The 26,099-nt window shown below is 49.8% G+C and overlaps 2 protein-coding genes across 3 annotated transcripts; one reads left to right on the top strand and one right to left on the bottom strand.

Annotated features, from left to right (window-relative positions):
* The first annotated feature begins 128 nt into the window (after window positions 1-128).
* On the top strand, window positions 129-20,111 carry BRME1 (break repair meiotic recombinase recruitment factor 1). 2 transcript variants are annotated; one of them, XM_036240263.1, is made up of 10 exons: window positions 129-138; window positions 399-462; window positions 1,019-1,070; window positions 4,172-4,346; window positions 9,296-9,377; window positions 9,965-10,069; window positions 12,208-13,488; window positions 16,631-16,719; window positions 18,958-19,050; window positions 19,478-20,111. In XM_036240263.1, exons 3-10 carry the CDS (start codon window positions 1,040-1,042, stop codon window positions 19,626-19,628), a joined length of 2,007 nt encoding a protein of 668 aa, XP_036096156.1. In that variant the 5' UTR covers window positions 129-138; window positions 399-462; window positions 1,019-1,039; the 3' UTR covers window positions 19,629-20,111. The 2 variants fall into 2 exon arrangements, with proteins under 2 accessions (XP_036096156.1, XP_036096155.1); XM_036240262.1 differs by lacking the exon at window positions 129-138 and having other exon boundaries at window positions 364-462; window positions 9,241-9,377.
* Window positions 20,112-22,301: 2,190 nt separating this feature from the next.
* NANOS3 (nanos C2HC-type zinc finger 3) lies at window positions 22,302-25,766 on the bottom strand. The gene is made up of 2 exons (XM_036242064.1): window positions 25,310-25,766; window positions 22,302-22,541 (listed from the first exon to the last, which is right to left on the bottom strand). Exons 1-2 carry the CDS (start codon window positions 25,764-25,766, stop codon window positions 22,474-22,476), a joined length of 525 nt encoding a protein of 174 aa, XP_036097957.1. The 3' UTR covers window positions 22,302-22,473.
* Window positions 25,767-26,099: the final 333 nt, after the last annotated feature.

The following is a 26,099-nucleotide window of genomic DNA, read 5'->3' as shown; positions in this document are numbered from 1 at the left end:
CAACGCGGGGCGGCGGGTGGTGTCCCTGGTGGTAGGGGCAAGAGGCGGAGCGTGAATGGGTGAGAGCTGCAAAGCTGGCGTCACGCATGCGCACAGCTGGGCCTCGTAGTTCGCGGGAAAGAAGTAGAGCGCGTACAGGTGTGAGGGGAGGTAGTGGCCGCGGGGTTCACTGCGTCCCGCGTGGCGGTCCGTGTCGGCATTCCTCAAGTTTCAGTGGCCGTGGTAGGGTTAGTGTGGGCCTAGTTACCAGAAGCCAGTACACAACTCTCGGGCCTCCGGCCTCCTGGCCCTTCCGCTCCAGACCCTGGGGCTGCCCAGCTTCCGAGAGGGGACAAATTACCTTTTATTTTCTCCAAAATATTTCACGCATATAATTTAACCTAGTTGTCCCCCAACAGCTCTAGGCAGACCTACTCAGTTCCTGATAAGGACAAAGGGACCTCAACAACGTCTCTGGCTCAGGTCAGTTTGTTTATCCAGCCCCCAAAGTTGGAAGGAATTGCCCTGTGGTAACTCCTATCCCTTCAAGGCCCCACAGGCCTTGCAAAAGGCCCCACCCCCCCGCCCCTTGAAGCGTCCCAGATAGCCTCTCTAAAGTTACCAGGTGACTGAAGGGTCTCCAGTGTCCCCTCGAAAGCCCTTGGGTGTCTCTAGAAGGTTCCCAGAGACTCCAGCCTGGAGGGAGAGGCTTCACACAGGCTGCCCCAGCTTAGGGACTAGAGCCGAAGTCGCCAAGGCTTCCCACTGAGGACACCCCCATCCCCAGCTCCACCCATGCGCTCTCAGATCCTGGGTAGAAAATGGGCAGTTCCCTTTCTTCCCTCTGCAGCACGGAGGAGGTTTGAGTTCTTACTCAGCCATGGCCCAAGGTTGCTGTGATTCCCACCCTGTGTCCTCTTGGGGCCCAACTGACCCCACCTGGGCCAAGTTGGGGGATGGGTGGCCTCTGCTCTCAGTCAATGTCACTGGGTCTGTCCCCAGGGACTGCTTGTAATGATGAGGTTTTGCTCTTTTTCAGATTTCTCAAGGGAGGGATACAATGAGTAAGAGGAAGAAGCTTCGGACTTCAGGTATTTGGACATTCAAGTTGATCTCTTTCCTTTTTTCTTTTGTTAATCCTCAACAGAGGATATTTTCCCATTGGTCTGTTGTTTTTTAAGATAGAGTGGAAAGACCCTGGCCAGTTTGGCTCAGCAGTTAGAGCATGGGCCTGTGGACCAAAGAGTCTCAGGTTCGATTCAGGTCAAGGGCTTGTGCCTCGGTTGGGTTTGATCCCCAACCCTGGTCAGGGTTGTGTGGGAGGAAACCGGTTGATGTGTCTGTCTCACATAGAGACACATCAATGTTTCTCTCCCCCACTCCCTCCCTCCCTTACTCCCACTCTATCTGAAAATCAACAGAGGAATATCCTCAGGTGAAGATTAAAAAAAAACAAAAACAAAAAAAGCCATATTCTTGGGTAAGGATTAAAAAAACACACAAAAATAAAAATAAGAAATGAACTTGAGTCCACTACTTCTTTCAAATTTTTCCTACATATGCAGAGTATAGTGTTTTTATTGGAAAATAGAATCATCACACATTGATATGCAACCTTTATTTTTCACTTTTTGTATATTGAGACCAACTTTACTTGTCCATATACATATAGAATTTCCTCATCCGAAAAGAAACACCCACTATTACATAGCATAGTTCCATTTCCCTGTCTGTTGTCTAAGGTAACTTAAACTTCTTAAAAGTTTATAAATTACTTCTTTACTTAGTGCTTAATGAATTTAGGGATTAGCACTCATTTTTTTCTCCTCAAAATGTGGGACTGAAAATAAATTATCAACAGATTGAAATATTTTGCATAAAGATGACAACAGGCTGCTTGGAGACACAAGAATTTCTCTGACCTTGGAGGGGGAAGCTGGGGACAGCCAAGCCCACTCACAGCAAGTCATTCGGGGCCTCTCTTTGCCGTGGACTCCCCCGCCCATTGAACCCTAGACTGGCCCAGGACAGCTGTTTCTGTATGCCCTGTATGGTGTGAAGAGAGAGGACGACAATTCCGGCAGGTGGTGAAAGAAGCTCTTTCCCTTCCAACGTCTTTTTGGCCTAAGTTTTTCTTATATTAGTCCTGTGGCAACAGATCACAGGAAGGGAATAGGAGGCTCTTCACTTCTGTTGATATTTTTGCTTTTTATTTGGTATAAACGCCCACTGGATTAGCAAAGCAAGTTAGTGTTTGAGCATCTTAAGGAACCAAATAAATGAAGTTGCTATATTTTGTGTTTTCTGGCAGACCACAAGGTAGGAATATGTTTGTACAAGAAATTCATTGGAGGCTTGCTCTGGGTGTAGCATTGGGGTGGCCTTTGAAAGAGGGGTGGGAGGCAGGGCAAAGATGAGATCAAAGGGTACAGCAGACTTAGTTCCTCCCCTCCACACCCTCAAGGTCAAGTCAAGGAAAAAAGAATGCTTCTTGTGGAGAGATAATCAAATACACAGCAGTGGGTTATAGTTCTGAATGGGTACACATAATTCACAGAATTAGAATAAATTACAGGAAGTTGCTGTGGTCTAGTGGAGTGTAAAGAGCTGAGTGAATGCTGAGGCGGATCCTAGCAATTGGCATTGGGAGGAAGGGGGGCTTATTCAGTGGGTTTGTTTCAATGGGTGTAAGGAGCTGAGGTTGGAAAGGGTCTGTGTGACTAAACTCCAGGAAGATCAGGCCTGGGTCTGGTTTGTTCTTTTGTCCTCACTGCCTGGTTAGAAGCACAGTACATAGTACGCACTCAGTAAATACTGAAGTACACTTAAGAATGCAGACTTTGGAGTTGGATGCCTGGATCCCATTCTGGATTCTTTGGCCTCCATGTGCCTTGGCTTTCTCATCTGTAAAGTGGGCATAACAACAGAACCCTACCTTGAAGTTTTATCATAACATATCCTAGTTCTTAGGACAGTGTCTGGCAAGGAGCTCACTAGAGTCAACCCGTACTGTTTGTTCATTGAATAAATGATTCAGTTGCGGCCGGATTTGGGGAGGCTTCACAAACCAGCCACTATTGGCAATTTCTATGTAAAGGAGTTTCCCTCATCCAACAAGTAATATCAGTAAGCACCTTTAGGCTCTAAATTGCTCTTAGTGATGGGGAAGGTATTGCAGAGATACAAGGAACTAAGTGGCAGATGAGACATCAGTTCCTTAGCACTTAATGACACTGGGTCCAAGTTTTCCCAGGGTGGATAGTCTTCAGGTATCATGGAAAACTAGAGTGGTACATAATTTAGTTGTTTCTGCATTTCCTGGGAAATGATCTGTATTTTCTACATGTTTATTCAGTCATCTACCAAGTATTTATTGATCACTGGCAGTGAACTAGATCCTCTTCCAGGCACTTGAGACTCAGCAGAGAGTGAGATAGGGCCCTCCTTGCATGGAGCAAGTTGTAGTGGGTGAGACAAATGACCCAGTACATCGATACTTGCAGAAAAGCCTTGAAGTCAAAACAGCATGGGCCTGAAAGGGAATGCTCTGTAGAAAGGTCAGGGAATGGCCCTGGCCAGTTTGGCTCAGCGGTTAGAGCGTTGGCCTGCGGTCCGGAGAGACCCGGGTTCGGTTCCCGCTAAGGGCACGTACTTCGGTTGCAGTTTGTCCCCAGCCCTGGTTGGTTGTGCGGGTGGCAGCCACTCGATGTGTCCCTTCACGTTGATGTTTCTCTCTCTCTCTCCCTTCCTCTCTCTCATCCCACTCTATCTGTACAAAAAATGGAAAAAAAAAAAAAAAAGTCAGGGAATGGCCCCTCTACAGGGATGTTTGAGCTGAGACCTGAAGGAAACAGTACACACCTTTCACCATTTCCCCAGAAGAACAGTCAGCTGGGTCAGGTTGTCTTCTGTGGTTTGGAGCCAAGCCAGTCCACCTCAGGATTCAGCCTCAGTCATGACCAATCCATAGGTAAAAAGCTTTTGAATGCGGTAGCCACATAAGCTCCTATGTCCCACCTGGATAATATTCCATTCTATCTCTCGCTTTCCAGGCAAGGGTCAGAGCAGGGGTGTTCTGCCCTTGGAACAAACCTGTTCACATTGCAGCAGTGGCCCTGCCAGGTTTGGTTGTAAGTCATGGAAGTGCATACTCACGGCATCCTCTACCCCTTTGTCTCCCTTTGTCTCCCAGGAGAAGGAATTCATCCACCGAAAGCCCCAAAGCGGCCAAGGCTCAGAGACTCTCATGGGTCCCCCCAGAGTTTCCATTTGGGCCCTTTGTGTCACCCAGAAGAGTCAGAAGGCAGGTCAGGACTTGTTCCCTCTGCAGAGCAGAGTGGGGAGGAACCAGGACAGGTGGCCTCCAGGTAGGTGGCTCAGAACGTTCCAGCACCTTCCCATTAACAGTGGGCACAGCAACCTAGTGAACAAGATGCAAAGAAGAGGGGATCAACATGAGCCATCCAATGTCATGTCTCCCGCTGGAGACTCAGAGCACTTGGATTGTGCTTCTTGATGCTTTCTTCCCTGGGACTCTCCTCTCTATCGAAAAGGTCAATGTTATAGCTACAGGCAAGAAAAACCTTGTTTTTCAAGGTCACTTAGTTATAGAATGTAGCTTGTCCTTTCTGCTTACCAAATTTATATTTATCCCACATTCGTTGATTAAGAAAAGATATCAAAGGCCCTGGCCAGTGTGGCTCAGTTTGTTGAACATAATCTCATGCACTGAGAGGTCACTAGTTCAATTCTCTATCAGGGCACATGCCCAGGTTGCAGACTCGATCCCCAGTAGGTGTGTGCAGGAGGCAGCCCATCAATATTTCTCTCTCTCTCTCCTTTCCTCTCTCTCTTTCTAAAATCAACAAAAACATATTTTTAAAAATGGTATCAAAGGCCCTGGCTGGTTTTGCTCAGCGGTTAGAGCATTGGCCTGCGGTCCAGAGAGACCCAGGTTTGGTTCCCACTAAGGGCACGTACCTCGGTTGCAGTTGGTCCCTGGCCGTGCGGGTGGCAGCTGCTCAATGTGTCCCTTTCATGTCGATATCTCTCTCTCTCCCCCTCCCACTCTATCTGAACTAAAAATGGAAAAATGTCCTCGGGTGAGGATAAAAAATATATATATATATATTTAAAAAATGGTATCAAAGGAGTAGATATGAGAAATAGTGACCCATAAAAGAGAATAACAATCATTATATGATAGGCAGTGTGCTAATATACATATACACATATCAGCTCTGCCCAGCTGGTGTGGCTCAGTTGGTTGAGTGTTGTCTTAAGCATGAGGAGGTCGCTGGTTCAATTTCCAGTCAGGGCCCATGCCCGAGTTTCGGGCTTAATCCTGTAGGAGGCAGTTGACATTTCTCTCTCTCTCTTTTTTATTGATTTATTTATTTTTATCCTCACCCGAGAACATTTTTTCGTTCAGATAGAGTGGGAGAGAGAGAGAAAAAAACATCAACATGAAAGGGACACAACGAGTGGCTGCCTCCTGCCCCACCCAACCAGTGCCGGGGACAAACTGCAATCGAGGTATGTGCTCTTAGCAGGAAACGAACCCGGGTCTCTCTGGACTGCAGGCCAACTCTCCAACCCCTGAACCAAACCAGCCAGGGCTCTCTTTTTTTTTTTATGTTAATCCTCACTGAGGATATTTTTCCATTGATTTTTAGAGTGAGTGGAAGGGAAGGAGGGAGTAAGGGAGAGAAATATCAGTGTGAAAGAGACACATAGGTTGGCTGCCCCCTGCATGACCCCTGACTGGGGCCAGGGATTGAACCAGCAACCCAGGTACATGCCCTTGACCGGATTCGAACCCGAGACCCTTCAGACCGTAGGCTGACACTAACCGCTGAGCTAAACTGGCTGAGGCTGTTTTTAGCTCTCTTTCCCTCTCCCTTCCTTTCTCTGAAATCAATAGAAACATATTTAAAAAAAAATTTACACAGCCCTGGCCGGTTTGGCTCAGCGGTTACAGCGTTGGCCTGTGTGCGGTCCAGAGAGACCTGGGTTCGGTTCCCGCTAAGGGCACGTACCTTGGTTGCAGTTTGTCCCTGGCCCTGGTTGGGTCGTGCGGAATGCAACCACTCTATGTGTCCCTTTCACGTCGATGTTTCTCTCTCTCTCGCTCCCTCCCACTCTATCTGAACAAAATATCGAAAAATGTCCTCGGGTGAAGATAAAAAAAAAAAAAATTAAAAATAAAATAAAAATAATTTACACATATCATCTCATTTAATCCTCACAGCACCTTTTTTTTTTTAATCCTCACCTAAGGACATTTTTGCATTTATCTTCAGATAGAGCGGGAAGGAGAGTGGGAGGAAGAGAGAGAGAGAAACATCGATGTCAGAGAGACACATCAAGTGGTTGCCACCCACATGACCCTAATCAGGGCTTGGACAAACTGCAACTGAGGTACATGCCCTTAGCAGGAACCGAACCTGGGCCTCTCTGGTCCGTAGGCCGACACTCTAACCACTGAGCAAAACCGGCCAGGGCCCTCATAGCACTTTGAAATAGGTTTTTAGCCCGACCAGTGTGGCTCAGTGGTTGAGCATTGACCCATGCACCAATAGGTCACTGGTTTGATTCACGATCAGGGTACATGTCTAGGTTGTGGGTCCGATCCCCAGTGGTGGACATGCAGGAGGCGGCCAGTTGATGTCTTCTCTCATTGATGTTTCTATCTCTCTCTTTTCCTCTCTCTGTAAAAATCAATAAAGAAAAAAATATTTTTAAAAAATAGGTTTTTATCCCCATTTAATAGGTAAGGACTCTGAGAGATCAAATCACTTGCCCAAGGCTACAGAGCTGGTGCAAGGCAGGCTGGGGTTCTGGCTGTACCTTGCTCCTGTGCTCCTAACCACTATAGTTCCCGAGTTTCCTTATTTATTTATTTATTTTTCAGGAAATATATAATGAAGTATGGGGGTGGGGATGGGAAAGAAAGATCTAGAGAAGCGTTCAGTCTGTCCCTGGTGTTAAACAACATGTAACTAACTATAGCATAATAGAAGGGGTTAGTGTGAAGTAAGAGAAGGAAGCTTCCTGCTACCTGAAGTCTTCAGAGAAGGTGTCATGGAATGGACTACCAGATTTTCTGAGTAAAATATTAAGGCATGTGATCTGACAGAATTGTTTCTGGGGTGTGTGTGTGTGTGTCTGATTTCAGATCATTGAAGTTTTAAGATTAAAGGTAGCCTTGCTCTGTGTGTGATATGAAGAGGGCCCACGTGTCACATCTACGCCATTTTCCCACGTATGATAATGTCAAAATGCTCCTTACTCCTGGAGAGGCCAACAGGGCTGATGGGGTTGTAGCCACTACCTGCTCTGCCATCTGTGTCCGTAAGAATAGGCAGAGCTCTGACCGGTTTGGCTCAGCAGTTGGAGCATCAGCCTGCAGATCAGAGAGTCCTGGGTTCAGTTCCCACAAGGGGCACGTACCAAAAAAAAGAATAGGCAGAAGCCCAGAAGGAGGTTCCCACCATTTATTTCCTTTTTAAAAAAATGTTTTATTAAATACTATGTGCATAGAAATATGTAACAGAAGAAAACATAAAGAAACAAGCTTAACCCAGTTATGTTGAGAATGAAATCATGCCAGCACCCCAGAAGCCACCCAAACAACCCATCCCAATTAAAATTTTTAACAGGCTCTTGCCATCAGTATCTAGACTTATTCTGTCTCCAGAACCTCCACTGGCACAATTCAAGGCCATTAGCATATCTTCATGCTTTTTCCTGTTCTGCTTCCAAAGCTGAATCATGAAATTTTGGCTCCAGGTTTTGGTTGTTTCTTTTTTAATATGCAGGTCTATATTTATTATAATATAAGCACAGTCTCACCAATGTTTATAAAAAGATTTTATTTTTAGCCCTGGTGGGTCGCTCCGTTGGAACATTGTCCTGTACACCATAAAGGTTTCGGGTTTGATTCCTGGTCAGGGCACATACCTAGGTTTGGGTTAAATCCTTGGTCGGGGTGCATACAGGAGGCAACCAATTGATGTTTTTCTCTCTGTGTGTCTGTCTCTTTCTCCCCCTTCCTCTCTCTCAAATCAATAAAAAAAATCTTCAGGTGAGGATTAAAGAAAAAAAGATTTTATTTTTAGAGCAGTTTTAGGTTTACAATAAATTTAAGAGGAAGACAGAAATTCCTCACATACCCCTTGCCCTTACACATGAATAGCCTTTCCCATTATCACCATCACTCACTAGAATGGTACTTTTTATTTTTTTAACCAAAGGTGAATGTACATTGACATATCATCACCCAAAGTCCATAAACACCTTAGAGTTTGCTCTTGGTGTATATCCTATGGATTTGGGCAAATGTATAATGGCATGTATCCACCATTATAGTTGCATACAGAGTATTTTCACTACCCTAAAATCTCGTGTACTCTGTTCATCTCTTCCCCTTACTCTGGCAACCACTGGTCTTTTCACCATCTCCATAGTTTGACTTTTCGAGAATGTCATGTATTTGGAATCATACAGTACATGGCCTTTCAAATTGGTTTCTTTCACTTAGTAATATGCATTTAAGATTCCTCTATGTCTTTTCATGGCTTGATAGCTCATTCATTATTATTTTTATCCTCACCTAGGAATATGTTTATTGATTTTAGAGAGGAAGGGAAAGAGAGAGAGAAACATCGATGTGAAAAAGAAACATTGATCGGTTGCCTCCCGTATGCTCCCAACTGGGAATCAAACCTGCAACCCAGGTATGTGCCCTCACCAGAAATCAAACCTGCAACCTTTTTGTGTATAGGACAAACACTCCAACTAACTGAGCCACCTGCCAGGGCTCATTTCTTTTTAGTACTGAATAATATTCCATTGTCTGGATGTACCACAGTTTATTTATTCATTTACCTACTGAAGGCCATCTCAGTTGCTCCCACATTTTGGCAAGTATGAATATACCTGTTTCTTTTGACACTGTTTCTCATATCTACAAATTCTCTTCCTTAGGATTTGCAGAGTTGGGGGCAGGAGTGTCAGTGCAAATAAGAATTCCTAGTCTTACTTGAGAAGATGATTTCTGGGATTATAGGGTAAAGTGCTGCCACAGCAGGTAGCTTGGATTCTAGATGTGGAACTCAGCACACTTCTTGGAATCAAATATTCCCCAGGGTACTGCTGCCCTCCTCCATCCCACCCTCTCTCAGCAGGTGCTCTAGGGCCTCCTTTGTGGGAGATGCTGAGCACTACTTTGCCTTTGGATTTCATTCTCTGTCCCACTAGGTGCATTGAAAGCCTTGGATGACCAGAACCTCGTGTTTTGTCTTTCTCCACCCAGCTCCCTGGATAAGGAAGCAGGAGCTCCCTCCACGCTCCTCTCACAACCAGAAAAGGAGCCAATTCCCATTCCTCCTTCCCAGGTGAGCCTGTCTTGCAGCTTTCTGTATGTGCAAAAAGAAGCTGCCTCCCTTAGGCTGGAGTTCCTGCCTCTGTTCATCCTCATAGCCAACGAGGGGGAGGGGGAGCTGGTTTGCCCTGGGGATAGAGGGCAAAGGCCATGTTTGAGACTACAAGAAAGAAACCGATTTTGGTGATTGGTTTCCTTCTTAGACCTCATACACACACACACACACACACACACATATCTATCTATATGTATGTATGTATACATATGTATGTATATATGTATGTATGTATGTGTATATGTATATATATATTTTTTATCTTCACCTGAGGACTTTTTTTTTTTTTTTTTTGGCATTTATCTTCAGATAGAGCTGGAGGGAGAGAGGGAGGAAGAGAGAGAGAGACACATCGAGTGGCTGCCACTCACACGACCCCAATCGGGGCCGGGGATAAACTGCAACCAAGATACATGCCCTTAGTGGGAACCAAACCCTGGACTCTCTGATCCACAGGCCGATGCTCTATCTGCCGAGTCAAACCAGCCAGAGCAGACCTCCCTTATATTTAATGCTACTGTGTTCTTGTTGTATCTGGTTCACAGAACTCAGTCAGAAGGTTTGTCCCCCAGTTTGCAAAACCCAAGAAGGCAATGACAAGACTAGCAGCTACAAGGGAAGAGGACCTCGGGAGTGGGGCCTTTAGCTTGGTAAGACCCTTCAATTAGCAAGCTGAGCCCCATAGATGGGCAGCTTCTTGGCCCAGCCTTGGCAGCTAAGTTTAACATTGGTTTTCTTTGGCAGTGGCTAAATCCGCACCTCTCCATACCCCATTTTCAGCTCATTGCACTACAGATGTCTCTGCAGACACTATTCAGGCAGCTCTGGGCCTGTGAGAGGCACTCAGGACAGCTGTGCCTATACCAAAGCACTGGAGGCCAGAGCCCTCTTGCCCACATTGCATGAGATTTAGAAAACTCAGAAAGGCAGCCCTGACCAGGTTGCTCAGTTGGTTGGATCATCATCCTGAACACCAAGAGGTTATGGGTTTGATCCCCAGTTGGGGCACATGCAGGAGGCAACTGATCACTGTTTCTCACATCAATGTTTTTTTTCTCTCTCTCGCCCTCTTTCTCTCTCTAAAAATCAGTAAAATCATATCCTCAGGTGAGGACTGAAAAAAAAGAAAACTCAGAAAGGCAGTCCACGTTCTGTCCCTTGATCTCCTTTGCTTCTCAGAAGTTTTTGTGTAAGTTGGGGCTGTGGGGGCTCTTACAGTGTGCTCTCTTGCCCTTGCCACTGTGACCTCCAGGCTGACAATGTCTGGTAACATGCGCCCCTAAAAAAGTGAGTGGTGGGAATGACCAGCAGCAGTGTTTATAATCACCCCTAGTTGGGAACACCCTTGATATCTTTCAATTGGTGAATGGTTGAACAAACCATGTTCATAGACATGTTGGGTGTACTAGTGGTTGCCAGAGGTTGGAGATGGGGTGTGGAACATGGGAGAGAGGTGCATGTGGCTGCAAATGGCAGTGTCGGGAATCTTTTCTTTTTTCTTTTTTTTATATCTTTTTATTTATTTTTTTAAAAATAATTTTTCTTTATTGATTTTAGAGAGAGAGGAAGGGAGAGGGAGAGAGATAGAGATATCAATGAGATAGAACATTGATTGGCCGCCTCCTGCATGACCCCCACTGGGTATCAGGCCCACAACCTTGACATGTGCCCTGACTGGGAATTGAACCAGCAACCTCTTGGTGCATAGGGTGGACGCTCAACCACTGAGCCACACTGGCTGGGCAACTCCCTTGATTTTTATATCCCTATCTCCACATGCCTGGTGCTGGTGGGGAGAAGGAGCTGTTGCAAGGAAGGATTCCTGTGCTTCTGGTTCCCCCTCTAGCCCCTGGCACAAAGCTCTGCCCTGTGTTAGTGCAGTAGTCCCTCCTTATTCATGCTTTTTTTCTTTTAATCCTCACCCAAGGACATTTTTTTTTTTGCATTTATCTTTAGTCAGAGCAGGATGGGGAGAGGGGGAGGAAGAGAGAAAGAAACATTGATGTGAGAGGGACACATCGAGTGGTTGCCACCCACAAGACCCCAAACTGCAATCGAGGTACATGCCCTTAGCGGGAATCAAACCTGGGACTCTCTGGTCCATGGGCCAACGCTGTAACCGCTGAGCCAAACCAGCCAGGGCCTTATCCATGCTTTTACTTTCCGTGGTGTTAGTTACCTGTGGTCAGCCACTGTCCAAAAATATTAAATAGAAAATTCCAGAAATAACCACTTCATAAGTTTCAAATTGTGTGCCATTCTGAGTAGTGTGATGAAATCTCATGCCATCCTGCCTGGGACATGAATCATCCCTTTGTCCGGTGGCCCCACCCTGCATGTACTCCCCTCCCATTAGTCACTGGGTAGCCCTGTTGGTTATCAGATTGACTGCTGTGGTATCACAACGCTTGTATTCAAGTAACCCTTATTTTATTCAGTAATGGCCCCAGAGCCATTCACATAACTTTTATTATAGTATACTGTTATAATTGTCCTATTTTATTATTAATTATTTTTGTTAATCTCTTGTGCCTAATTTAAAAATTAAACTTTATCATAGGTATGTATAGGAAAAAACAGTATGTATAGGGTTTGGTACTATCTTCGGTTTCTGGCAACCACTGGGGGTCTTGGAATGCATCCCCCACAGATAAGGGGGGACCACTCTACTAAACCTTTCAGTCGTCCACACAGCATCTGAGACTTTGCACAGGGGCAATAACATCTAGAAATATCTTCAGAGTAGTTATTATTGAAGGCCTGAGGCTGAGTCTTTCTCTCTACACAGGAAACACCACCAGAGCCCAGTGCCCAGCAGGCAGAAAGCCAGTCATGGGAGGAATCCCCAGAGCTCACTGTCTGGGAGGCCAGCGTGCCAGGAGACCGGACCCAGGCAGATGGCACCTGCTCTGAGCACAGGATCCAGAACCCTGTAACACCTATGTCCAGCAGGGGAGATTCTCAGCCTGAGGTCTCCAATGATGTTTGTCTAGTATGGGGGATGGTGCCCTTGGCTTCAGAGAGCACCAGCCAGAACTATCTATTGGAGCAAGAGATCAACCCGCCAGACACTGGATGCACAGAGTGGGGTGGGGGTCCAGGTGATCATGGCCAGAAAGGGCCTCTGCTGAGCAGTGGTGCCGAAGAGAAGGAGCCAGACCGAGGAGCCCCACAGGGGGAAGGTGCCCAAGGGGGAGCAGGGGATAGCCAGGAGAAAGGAGACAGTGTCCTGGGCCTGGCCACTCGGGGCTCAGAGCCTGGATCTGCAGCCCAGGCCCCACCTGACCCCATGCAGACACTCAGCAGGGTTGGCAGGGAAGCAGAAGGGAGCTGTAGTAGCCCAATATACTCTCATAGGATCATTGTCATCACAGATGTGATCACAGACCCCACCAAGCCAGAACAGAAGGCTTTGGAGGTGGCTGTGTTAGATGGGAAGGCTAACACCGGGACACCTGCCTCTCCCAGTGGGAAGGCCCCTGATGGAGGCCATAGTGGGACCCTGCTCAGAGGCACCTATCTCACTGGGGAGACCACAGGAGGCAGTGGGGAGGCAGGGTGGGAAGCTGAGCCCCTTGGTGATGTCCTGGAGGGCCCTGCAACCTACCTGGCTCTGGCTCATGGGATCCAAGAGCCCACAATAGGTGCTGGAGATTCCAGTCCTGTAGTGTCAGAAATGAACCCAGTTGTGGATCAGACACAGGTGCCAGGCCCAGACCTGAATGGGCTGGGAGGTGTGTGTGCGCTGCCTTTGTTGTCACAGTCCTCAGGTGAAAAGGCAGCCGAATTAGGTAGCCAGAGCCATGAACAAGACCTCGGGAGGCTCAGTCCGTCCCTTGGAGCTTCTGCTTCTCGCAGAGAAGCAGTGGTTGGTCCTCTCCGGGATGCCGGAGCCCACCAGGGCAGCCCAGACACCTCTGCAGACCCAGCAGGGCAGCCCAAGCACCCTCCTGACACTGCAAACCAGGCCATGTTGGGGGAGTCCCCAGACATGGAACTCGACTTCCTGCCAGACAGCCAAATACAGGATGTCCTGGAAGCCTCCAACTTTGAAGTCTCACCTGAGCAGGTAAGAGCTTCCTTAAGTTACAGCCAGACCATCCCAAGGCAGGTGCCAGTGTCCACCGGCCCTTGTCCAAACTGCCCAGTGGGGGAAGGTGGGGTGTATGGTTTATATGGCAGATGAAGGGATCTGAATTGCAGTTTCAGTGGGTGTGTAGTCTGATTTTCCAGAAAGGAAAGACCTGCTTTTCTATGAGGGTCTTATCCCAAATATGTATGGAATTTTGTTTTTCTGCTGGAATTTGTAGGAACTTTGTTTCCTGCAGGGAGCTGCCTGCCTGACAGGCAGTGGGAAAGTTGCCCAGTAAGCCTCTGCCAGCCATGGCATTCACCTGTCAGCCCCGCTCCCAGGGGAGGCTCCATGTCCCTGGCTGGAGGCACACCTGCGCCTGGGCTAAGTGCTTTGCAGTGGCGCTCTGGGAGGTAGGTGGTTCTCAGTTCCCTTTCCACACACTGGGTGAGGAAGACAGGCTGAAGGAGGTTGGGCAGCTGCCAGGGGTGACAGGCAGGAGGGGAGGAGGCTGGGTCTGCGTCCAGATTGTCCTGATTCTATAGCTGTACCTCAGCCACCCCACCCCAAAATGTGGAGCCCAACTGTCTCTTTTTTTTTTTGGTACGTGACTCTAGCAGGAACTGAACCTGGGACTCTTCTGGTCTGCAGGCAAACCCTCCAACCGCTGAGCCAAACTGGCCAGGGCGAGCACAACTCTCTTTACAAACGTTGGCCTGTTTTTTCAGCCGTCCCTGTTAAGATGTTGTTGTTTTTTAACTTATTCAATATATGCTTTGCAAGAGCCTGCTTGTGCCAGGTGTGAAAGCATCAGGCATGGTGGTCCCAGCCCCCCCTGGGGTTTTTGGTAGGACTGTTCCTGCCTGCCTCTCCCAGAGTGAGCATTTTTGTACCTTATCTTTTCAAAACTTAAAGAGTCTTCATGTGACAGCTCCAAAGCATAAGCACAGGAACTCATCTGGTGCCAGCTGTTCTGAGTGTGAGGGGAACATGGCTGGGCTGAGTGAACGTGGGTCTCCGCTGTACTGCCTTCCCAGGGCAAGGCCAGAGGTAATTTTTGGCCCCCCGCAATATTCACCTATGAGGTGATTTCAGACCTGGCCCTTCCTGCCCTATGCAGGCTCTGGCTCCTCGTGCACCTGTTTCATGCTCACCAGACGAGCGAGATCATGGAAAGTAGGTCACAGTGCAGAGTTAGAACACGATCGCCTGGATAGGTAGGTGTTCAGGTACTGGGAACAGCTGAAATTTTAGAATTGGAGCCTCATTTCTTGAAAAATGCAAACTCCTCACTTGGACAGAAATGCCATCTCAGTTACTACCAGTCCCTGGCCTCTTGGGCAGTGGCTAAGGGAGAAGGCTGGGGAAGCAGTTGTGACATTCAGTGGCATCCAGCAGGCAAAAGAGCAAGCCCTTCTGGACAGGCTGCAAGTGACTCCGTGCTTGGAAAACGTGGGGAATCAGCAGTGCAGGGGACCTGGGCAGACAGCCAGGTGGTCAGATCTAACAGGCTCCCCGGAGACAGGCACTGCCTTGACAAGGATGCCAACGCCCCGACAAGTTTTATTTTGATATCGGGCGTTCCTGAACAAGTCGGAGTGACACAAGCACAAGCAGATTCTCATGGGAAGAATCTTGATGGCCCTTGGAGGAAAGGCCAAGTGAGCAGGGACACTTGGGAACAGAGCACAGACGGATGGGGGCAGCAGCACTGCCTCCCACTGACGGGCCCTCAACCTCACCAGGCACAACCGTCAGCAGCCACTTGGAGACACAGGTTACACATCGGTGACTGATCCATTTCAAACCCAGGTTCCCTCACAGGAAAATCAGTGTTTTCTTCTCAAAACAGCTTGCTTGGGATATGATACTCACCCCAGAGCTGGTGGATCCTCCATGCACTGCTTAAGGAGCATCATTTAAAAAGTTGATCCCCAGGCCCCTTTCAGGGGCCTACAGCTCTGACCCTGGCACGTTCAGTGCCACCTCTGTAGTGACAAACATTTACATAGTCCTGGTGGCAGAGAGAATATTCCTTATGGCCAAAAACAGTGCAGTGAGTTTGGTGAATATGTGACGCTGATTGTATTTTAAGTCTGAGTTGCCTACATGAAATAGCCAGATGCTGGAGACTGTACTGTCTAGAGGCCCCAGCTGGCACTGCTGGCATCCAGGGTCACATTGTTCTGTGCTGGGGCGTCCTGTGCACTGGAACGTGTTGAGCAGCATCTCTGGCCTCCACCCACCAGATAGATGCTCGTAGCATTTTTCTCCCCAGTTGTGACAACCAAAAATGTCTCCAGACATTGTGAAGTGTCTCCTGGGGATGGAGTCATCCCCAGGTAAGAACCGCTAGGCTACAGGCAGTTTTTCATGTGGTTTAGGTACCTCTTTGCTAGTATAGTTTAACCCTTCACCCCACCCCCTACCCCATCAAGGCAGAGTACGTCCCTAGAATAGGCCTCTTTCCAACCCTAAGACATTGGTCTCCTTAGAAGAGGCCCTGGGCAGGCTGCCTCCCTTTCAGCCTCTTCCTCTTTCCATGGGATGTATATCACCTCTGTGATTGAGCCACAAAAACTGAACCACTGTTGACGTGTAGAGACTTAAGCTTTTCAGGGTTATCTGGCTCTCTCCCCTATTAATTATGAATTTTTCCTTTGATATATATTTGCAAAATTTTTTCCTGACATAAAATGTGTGGCTTCTCTGGCAGACCTCTTCCCCTTGACACCGATGTCCACTTTGCTACACTCGCCACCCCTAGGGGTCTCTGTACCCTTCTAGATGCTGCAGGATGCACAGGAGACAGGGCTACACCTCAGCTGTCAGGAACAGAGAACGTGTGGCTAGATCCAGGCCCAGGCGTAGACCAGCTTGTTGGAAGGGGCAGGCCCAGGAGAGGACAGCAGGGTCAGGCCCAGTAGTTACCCTGTCGTCTCTCCTGAATGGGGAGGGCAAGAGCAGCCCAGGCTGGTGGTCCCCCAGTGTAACCATTACTTTTTCTCTGTAGGAGTTCCAGCCTCAGTGTTCCTGGTGTGACCAAGGGGAAGTGAGACATTTCCTGTGTGACTTTTCTTTCCTTCCCTGTGCAGGGCTCACCCAGCTAACTGTTCACACATGTGCTCTGTCTTTCCAGTTGTTTCCTGCAGGGAGCAGAGTGGGCCCTTACTGGCCTGGCACCAGCCTCAGTACTGATGGAGGTCCCCTCACCAAGGCTCAGCCAAGGTAGGCCAGGTGGGAGGCTGCCCCAGGACCTTCACCTTGGTATGAGTCCTCCCTTCAGAGGGGAGTGTCACTGCTTTTCCAAAACTGGAGCTTCCATGCTGTCTTCCATGCTGTCTGTACCCCCAGCCCTGTGAACTCTCGTTTTGCTGAGGAGAGGGATGAGGGGGCCCTGGTTCTTCCTCACTGGGCCTCGCTTTCCTCAGTCCAGTAAGGGGGATGAGCCCTGTCCTTCGAACGGCACGTGCCCCTGGCTCCCTGCATGTGGAGAACTGGTCACTAGTCATCTGCACCCAAATAAGCATCTCTCCTCAGGAGCCCTGGGGTGGTACCCCTGGTTCTGTGGATTGTTTGAATTCAGTGATGAGCATTTTTCTGGAGAGAGGATCCAGAAATTTCTCTGAATTTCCTCACTGGGACAGCTGAGAAACACTGACCAAGCTGATCGTGGGCAGTCCCAGTTCTGGCACAGGGTGGGCCCTCCAGGGTCTCTGATTGGCTTATCTCCTCAGTTCCCACTTGACTCTGTGCCCCAGGGCAGACCATCAGGTACACTGTCCCTCCACCCAAGTGTGGGGGGGGGCGGGGGTGTCCTCTCCCCTTATTCCAAAGCCTCTCAGAGTCTGCCATCTCTTTCCTGTCCTTTCTCCCAGCCCTGCCAGGGGCAAGCATAGGTGACCATCCTCTCCTGTTACCTCACACTTGAACAGGCCTCTCTGCAGAGGCTGTACCGTATCAATTATTTATGGCCAAGTTTCTGTTTCTGTCTAGCAAGGGCTAGAGGTGCAGCCCTTGGCGAGTTTTTCTGTTTCTTGTCCTCCTCCTCCTCATGCTATAAAATGGCGTGTTTTTGCCTTCCCTTGCACAAGTTCTGTCACTAGTACCTGGTCCACTTGTGTGTGCATGCACATACACACACACACACCCTGCACAAGGACCAGAAACAGTTATAGTGCCCCCCCACCCCCTGTTGTTTGAACAAAGAGGGAAAATCGTGTCTGAATCTCTGATATCCTCCTCACTGGGCTGATGTGACCCAACATGGACATCTGGATGACCTCCAGTGCAGGTCCAGGGGTTGATGGCCCACAGTGAATAAGACAAAAGAAGCTAAGGCTGGGGTCAGCTGGCCATCTTGGGTGACCTTGGCAGGTGGAGCAGAACAGAGATTCCGTAGTGACAGCCTAGGAGGTGCTGCCAAGCCCAGGGTGTGATAGAATTTAGGGAGAGCTGTTGACTAGAGGCCAGGAAGATGAGCCTCTGTCAGCACCTGCAGGCCACACGTTAGATACAGCGGGTGCTGTGGCACCTCCACCTCTCCCATAGAGGTTAACGCCATCCAGTGCTGGCTCTGCCAGGAACTGCCCTGGGTACTGGGCATGCAGCATGGGACAGGACAAAACACGAAGCTACAATCTAGTGTATGTTAGGTGGGGCAGGCAGGGTGAGAGACAATTAGATAATCAGATGGCAGAGTGTTGGGGAGAAAAAGGTAGTGGGGAAAGGGTTAACATTTATTTTTTATCCTCACTGGAGGACAGTTTTGCATTTACCTTCAGATAGAGCAGGAGGGAGAGAGGGAGGAAGAGAGAGAGAGGAAAAGAGAGAAACATGGACATGAGAGAGATGTCGACTGGCTGCTACCCACACAACCCCAACCGGGGCCAGGGACAAACTGCAATCGAGGTACTTGCCCTTAGCAGGTACCGAACCCAGGACTCTCTGGTCCACGAGCTGATGCTCTAACAGCTGAGCCAAACCGGCCAGGGCATGAGGGTTAATATTTTAACTCAGTGATCAGGAAGTCCAGTCCTCCTACCCCCAAGGAGGAGACATTGGGAGAGAACATCCTAGAACCCTAAGAGGTGCTCATGGAAAGGCCAGAGATTCAGTGTGACAGGAGCAGTGGGGAGGGGACCAAGAGGGAAGAGATGGGGTCTTGAAGGTGCCAGCAGATGGTGCAGTAAGCCAGGCTTCAATTTTCACAGCCCTCCACCCCATGCTGCATGGGGGACAAGCTGTAGGGGCAGAAGCTGGGTGTCTGGGCAACCTCTGGTGGGAAGTGGCTGGATTCTGGGTGTGCTTTTTGGCAGTCGATCCAGCTGGGTTGGCCATCTGAGCTCTGCCCATGGTAGCTTAATATCTGGAAAAGCAGACTGCTGAAGGCCCAGCCAGAGCCCCCCAGAATGGTGTTTAGTGGACTTGTCCGCTGAGGTCCCTCTTGTCTTCCCCTCCCTCCAGCATCCATAAGGGGATCAAGCCCTGTGAAGCCACCAGGATGGAAGATGCTACAGATACTGTGCGTGGCCTCATTATTGAGCTCTCTAACCTGAAGTAAGAGTTGGGCTTGGATCCATAAGGGAGGACAGGACTGGCAGTGGGATGGGGCCCAGGGAAGATTGGGTTGGGGGAAACTGGTGGGGCAGCGAGAAGGAGGCCCCCACAGCAGCCCAGGCCACCCAGCAAAGGGCCTCCAGAAAGTGTCACTCCACCTGGGCCTTCACCTATTATGTCATAGACCCATCCTTACAGCATTGTTAGGTTCTGGAGAGGAGCTGGGACAGTCAGTAGTCTACTCTGTAACAGGTTGATTTTGATGATTGTGCATGTGTGTCTGTGTGAATGTGCCTTGAGTGTGTGAGCCCGTGTGTGTGTGTGGCCTGTGCGTGTGCATGAGTGTGAACCGGCGTGGGAATGTGTGAGCAGGAGCATGGGGTGCATCCTGCTTCAGCTCATAGTCACTACCAACATTTTCGTGCAGCCGGCTGATCATGAATGCCCACCGGGACCTGGAAGCATTCAAGCGCCTCAACTACCGGAAGGCAAAGCCTGTAGGGAAAGCCCCCAAGCTCTATACATCAAAGGGGCCTGGGACTCTCCCTCGAGGGGAGCAATCCTGGAGGGATTTGTAGATATTTCCAAATGGGGAAGCTGGGGGACTGTGTATGCGGTGCCTATCCCTCCCATGGATGTGTCTATGTTTTGTTCAAACCCTGGTCCCCAGAAGTGCCTGATGTTCCTGCTATAAAGCTGGCAGCGATCCCTCTGCAGACCCAGGGAAGCTTTCCAGCCCTGATGTTGCTCTTGGTATTTCATTAACTCCAAGATGCTTCAGCAGGTCCTAGTGGGCCAGAGAAACTGCCCTTCAGCTGACCTGGAAGTCCACCTACCCAGGGAAGCCCTGGAGACTCCATTGGAGTCAACAGTCTTCCTCTGGAGTCTGTGGGGGAGGGAACCTGCTCCTCCAGAGGCTGAGGTTGCAGTAGGAGGTGGAAGCGGGCTGGGCCCCAGGGTCAGGGCCCAGAGCCACCCAGATACTTACCTGGGTTTGCAAATTTTGGCTCTTTGGGTCATGTATATGGCAGGTTCAGAATTTGTTTCTTTCCTGGAGGAAAAAGGGCTCCCTTTGTTGGTTGTACATTTGTGTTTCTCCTGATTTCCATTTTATTTATTTCAGGAAGAACATTAATAAATGATTTCCTAGCAAGGCCCCAGGACCTGCTGTTTGGGGGTTGAAGCATTTGGGTTCCTTGATGTTCCACCCACAAACTTCCACCCCCCCGCAACCACCCCTTTCTCCTTTCACTTCTCATCCTTCCTAGGCAGGCAAGTAGGGCTACTGCTGGGACACAGGTCAGGGGGTCCCTACAAGTTCCCAAGTGTGTAGGATTCCCCAGGAGCACAGGGCTGTATGCACCCGTTCAGGCACACACACCAGCATCTGTGAGGTTGTGAAGCCACAGGACTCACCTGGAGTTTCTTTTCAGCGTTCAGTGGCCCTGTCACCTGTGGGACAAGCTGCTTTTTGAAGTCCCAGCCTACAAAGAGGCAGTCCTGAGCAGGTGTGTGTGTGTTGTTATTGATTCAGACAGGATGCCAAGGGTGGTCACTGCATACCTCACACCCAACAAGCCTGACCACAGTCCCATGGTGGCACCAGAAGCAGCCCCAGGTGCTGTCAACAAACCCATTTTACAGAAATAGATGCTTCTGTTAAATTGGTCTCCACCAGATGGACCAGACCTGCCCCCCACTTTTAATCCTCACCCGAGGATATTTTTCTCTTTATCATCAGATAGAGTGGGAGAGAGGGAGACACCGAAAAAGGGAGAGACATCAACATGAAAGGGACACACTGACTGGTTGCCTCCCACACGACCATGACTAGGGCCAGGGACAAACCACAATCGAGGTACATGCTCTTGACCGAATTGAACCCAAGACTCATGGGTCTGTGGGCTGACACGCTAACAGCTGAGTCAAACCGACCAGGGCCAGCCTGTGGCTACCACACCCAAACAAACTCCTAGGGTTATGGCACCCTGCAAGACTCCATTTGGGAGGGGAGCAAGTCAGAGCAGGCTCTCCTGCCCCCCTCTCCTTCTTTGACCCACCAGGACATGCCAGTTTGTCCAGCCCTTCGGGTCTGAGCCCCAGAAGCTCTGGCTTATGCCCTTAGCAGTTTTCAGCGGCTGGGATATTATGTCCCCAACTCAATCTGAAGATGCTTGGGGGCACCCCTCGGTGTTTTCTTTGTCCTCCTCCCTCCCTCTCCAAGCCTAGACAGCAAGCTGTCTTCAAGGGAAAGCTCCCATCCCTGGCTCTCCTCCTGGGTGGTCTCCGGTCCCAGTTCAAGGGCAGAGGGAACATGCAAAGTCCAAATCCTGCCTCCACTCTACCTGTAGACTGTGTGGGGTTGGGGATGGAAGCGAGCCCTTGGCTTAGAGAAGAAATGTGGATGGACACTTGCCACCTGCTGCCCCCTGGAGGCCAGGGAAAGAAGCTCTGGTGAAGGAGGATACAAGACAGGAATGGGTTTTCCCTGAGCGCAGCTCCCCCACAACTGGATCACAATTCCTGAGTGGGGAAGGCTCTATATCTCCCTCACACTTTTGCCCAAGCAGACCCAAATTGCCTTCATAGGCTTGGGCTGGCTAACCCCCCCACATACACCCACACACACCAGTAACAGTCAACATAGTCCCATTCCTTGCCCCCTCCCCCCAAGGGCCTAGCACGTTGACTCCAAGGCCCCAAGTCACTGGGACATTGTGGTGTGATGTAAATATTCACGGAGAGCCTCTTTGGTAGGACAGTGGGGGAGGGAGGCTTGGTCTAAATGTCTCTCCATTTCCCCCCTCAAATCAGGCCCCTAGCCCCAGCGTGGAAGATTCCAACTATTTGACATGTCAATATGTGAGGGGTGGCAGAAAGGGAATTTGAAAACACCAAATGTCAGAGAAAGTGCCTAATGTGCCACTCTGTGCCCAGAAATGCTAGGAAAGGGCACAAAGCCCCCCAGCCACCCAGTGGTGCCCACTCCCATTCCTCAGCTCATCCCAGAGCCTCAGGGTGAACTGAAATCTAAGCAAACGTTGGGGAAGTGGGAATCAGAGGAACATGTGTGGGCTAACACAGCCAGGAGAGAAAAGAGGTGCCCCTAGCCTCTCAAAGCTGTTCCTGCTCCAGTGTCTCAAAACCAGCCTCATCTGACCACTGATCTATTCATAGCATTTATTTCAGCTCTGATTGGGTGCCCCGTGTTGGGGAGGGAGGACAAGGGTGTCTCGGGACCACTGCATTCCTCAAAAGTGCTCTTTTGGTAGTTTTTCCAGGCGCTGTTTACCCAAGGCTGGGGGAAGCGTTCAGGGGAGGATCCTTGCCAGATGCATCTTCCCTGAAATCCAGCCTTCAAGGAGTCAGGTTCCCCAGGCCAGGTGAAGGCAGGATCCTGGACATCCTTCCCATACCTGCCTCCTAGGCAGAAGTGGAGGGGCAGAAGGAAGAGGGTGAAGGTCCAGAAGACTTCCTGGCACCTTTGGAACCTGGGTTTAAAAGTAGAGAGGGGGTAGGATAAAAACAATAGTAGCTGATGATTCATGCTGCCAAAGTACCAGTTCAACCTGCAGGTCTGTCTGGGCGCTGGCGCCACCCTGAGGCTGCTTGTGGAATAGCACCCAAGTCACATGCCTCGACCATGGCAAGTCCCAGGGGAGACGCAGAACGAGTCAGAGTGCAAAAACTCCAACTCTGCCCTGTGGTGCTGCCCCCTCGTGGCCGTAGGGCTCGGGGGACCCCGGGTTTGCGATATTTAAGAGTATTACCACGAGGCCGGCTTCAGGCAGCCCTTCTGTGCCAAGGGAGGGCTGCCTCACCCTTCACTCCATACCCTGAGAGGTGAGTTTTCCTGCTCCCTCAGAATTAAGGGGGAAAAGGAAGATTCTAAGACCATCATCTCTATGTGTCCCCTCAGCTTCCTGTGTCTCCAAGTTGGACCTCACCAAACCTCACAGGAATACTATCTTTTCCTGGAGGCAGTCTCTCACTCTTAGCAAATGTTCACTTGGAGCCTGCAGGGGCAGGGTGGGGTTCTCCTCCAGACTCACACTCAGGTGGCTCACAGTCTGATGGAAGGTGGTACCCAGACACAGTACCCAAATAGGGACACTGCCCCCTGAGAACCCCCTCCTCTGTCCTGGCCAGTATGGCTCATCATCACATACACCAAAGGGTGGTGGGTTCGGTTCCTGGTCAGGGCACATACCCAGGTTGTGGGTTCGATCCTCATTTCTTTCACATTGATATTTCTCTCTGTGTGTCTCAAATCAGTAAGTAAAAAAACCCCAAAAAACAAAAACCCTCCTCCGTTGGCTGACTACCCCATAAAGTCGCTAAAATGGATTTGTCCTTTAAAACCCCACAGGAGCTGAGGTCTTTTGCATCTATAATAATAACTGCTGCCATTTAAGCCCAAACTACTCAAAAGCCTGCATGTTCTGTGGCCTGGCATCATGGCAGTCTCACGGGGAGCTGGTTAGAAATGCAGGTGTTCAGGCCTCACCCAAACAAAACCTGCAAAATTGAAACCCACATTTGATCGGAGTGGTGAGTTGTGCAGGTGAGGAGTGTGGATTTAGACCTCAGGGAGGCTCCAGCTGCAGCTCTCTCCTAAGCTCCAGCTCCAGATGCTCTTACTGGACTGCTCCCCACACAGCAAACTCATGGGACTCTGCTCCAACCTGACATTTCTCTGGGCACTGGGCCATTCCCTCCTACCTGCCTTGGACACCTCTGCCTGGAGAACTAGCCTCATGGGACTCCGCTCCAACCTGACATTTCCCTGGGCACTGGGCCATTCCCTCCTACCTGCCTTGAACACCTCTGCTTGGAGAACCAGCCTCTTCCAACACTCTCAAATCCACCCTCCTCCATGGTCCAGCCACTTAGCCACAATCTAACACACTCAACATGTAAAATTGGTCATGCCACTTCTGTGGCTCCCTACTGCCCAAGTCCAAACTCTTTAACGTGACCCATAAGGACCTATAGGCCCTTTAGCTGTCCCCAAATCTCTGATACCTCCCCTCCACCATACAAGCACACACACTCCATCCCTAAGTTCCTGAACAAGCGCCAATGCCTGGGCCTCACTTCCAATTCTCCACCAAACTGAATTAGCTTCCTGAAGTCACTTCCTCCAGGAAGCCCTCCAGAATCCCTTTATCTGAATCAGATGCTTTCTTTAACTCACCCAATTCAGCATCCATCACCATGTGTTTTAACTGCTGCTCTTCCATCTACCTGGTCTACCACTGGCCTAGCCCAGTACTTGGCACAGAATGGGCACACAACCTATTAGAAAATGAGTAAAGAAATAAGGCAGTTGCCCTGGCCGGTTTTGCTCAGTGGTTAGAGCATCGGCCCGCGGTCCAGAGAGATCTGGGTTCGGTTTCCGCTAGGGGAACGTACCTCAGTTGCAGTTTGTCTCTGGCCCCGGTTGGGATTGTACGGGAGGCAGCCACTCAATGTGTCCCTTTCACATTTATGTTTCTTTCTCTCTCTCTTTCTCCCTCCCTCCATCCTTTCCACTCTATCTGAGGAAAAATGTCCTCTGGTGAGGAGAAAATAAATAAATAAATTAATTAATTAATTAATTAAATGAAATCTCTTAAAAAAACAAACAAAAAGAAATAAGGCAGTTGTGCCCGGCCGGTATAGCTCAGTGGTTGAGCTTTGACCCACACACCAAGAGGTCAATGGTTCGATTCAGTCTGGCCAGGGCACATGCCAATCTACCAATCCCATGTGCTCAAGGACGAGGCAGGCCAAGTGCTGTGCCCCAGTGAGGAGCATGCAGGAGGTGGCCAGTAGATGTTCTCTCTCATTGATGATTCTATATCTCTCCCTCTCCAAAATCAATAAAGAAAAAAAATTTTTTTAAAGAAAGAAATAAGGCAGCTGGGGTTCAGAGAGTCTAAACTCCTCTCAGGCCACAAAGCTCCTCAGTGCCAAGCAGTGTCAAGCCCCTGCTGTACCTGTCCCCAGCTCCCACTGCTTGCTAATCCCTGTGGCTTTCATGTCAGGTCACCTGTGCCTGGAAAAGGATGGCATTTCCCCCCAAGGGCCCAGAGAGAGTCTCTTGTCCAAGATCAGAGCAAAGTCAAGCCCCAGTGACCCACATTGTACAACACTTCTAGAATACTGTTTTAAGGTTTCTACACAGATTCTCTACCCTCACCCCATGAAGTGGGTACTGGAGTTAATCCCTCTTAACAAAGGCAGGCCCCCCTCCACAGCTGATTTCCCCAGCCACCTGCACTGGCTCCTCCTCCTCTGCGTTGACTGGAGTCCTGTGTCCTCGCCTTGTCAGGTCGGGCCATCTTCTTGCCTGCTGAGTTGCGGGTGGTATAGCTGTAGACAGAGGTGTAGCCTTGGCCAGTGAGTGGGCAGAATCGGCGGGTGTGGGCACGATCTCGAGTGGCACCGCACTGGGGGCATACGTAATCTCGAAGGATGGGGCACAGCACTCGGCCTGCCTCGTCCTTGAGCACATGGGATTGGTAGATGGCCCGGGACTCGCCATTGTGCTTGCAGAAAGAGCAGAGGCGTTCTGGAGCTGGTGAGGATTCCGGGCTGGACCTCTGATCCCCCAGTCCTGGTGCTGGTTCTGGCTGGGGGTCCAGCCTGTTGTCAGGTTCTTCTTCCCCACGCAGAGCCCCCACCAGACGTGCCAAACCCAGGTAATCTGTCCACAGGTCAAAGGTCCCCATGGCTGGGCAACGTGTGCCAGGTGGAGGGGCAGAGAGAAAAGAAATCCTGCCTGCCACAAGCTCTCCTTCTCCCCTTCCTCCCTGCCCCTCCCCTCCCCTCTCTGGAGCCTAGGAGTCTGGGCTGTCAGTTCCCTCCTTATACCTCCAAGGGTTGTGAAGGGGGAGGAATAGCCTGTGGGAGATTCCTTATTGTCATAGGGGGGCTTGCTGCTCCTCCCTGTAAATGCACCTGCCAAGGAAATGTATGGTCTCTGAGTGGGGCAAGGGGGGGGTGACAGGACAGTCTGCAAGGGGCACCCACAATGTGGAGCCACACACCCCAAGCAGAGGACA

The sequence above is a fragment of the Molossus molossus genome, unplaced genomic scaffold (assembly GCF_014108415.1).
Source record: "Molossus molossus isolate mMolMol1 unplaced genomic scaffold, mMolMol1.p scaffold_m16_p_4, whole genome shotgun sequence".
NCBI lineage: Eukaryota > Metazoa > Chordata > Mammalia > Chiroptera > Molossidae > Molossus > Molossus molossus.
Note: the sequence above shows the minus strand (reverse complement) of the source record. Positions and strands in the feature narration are given on the sequence as shown.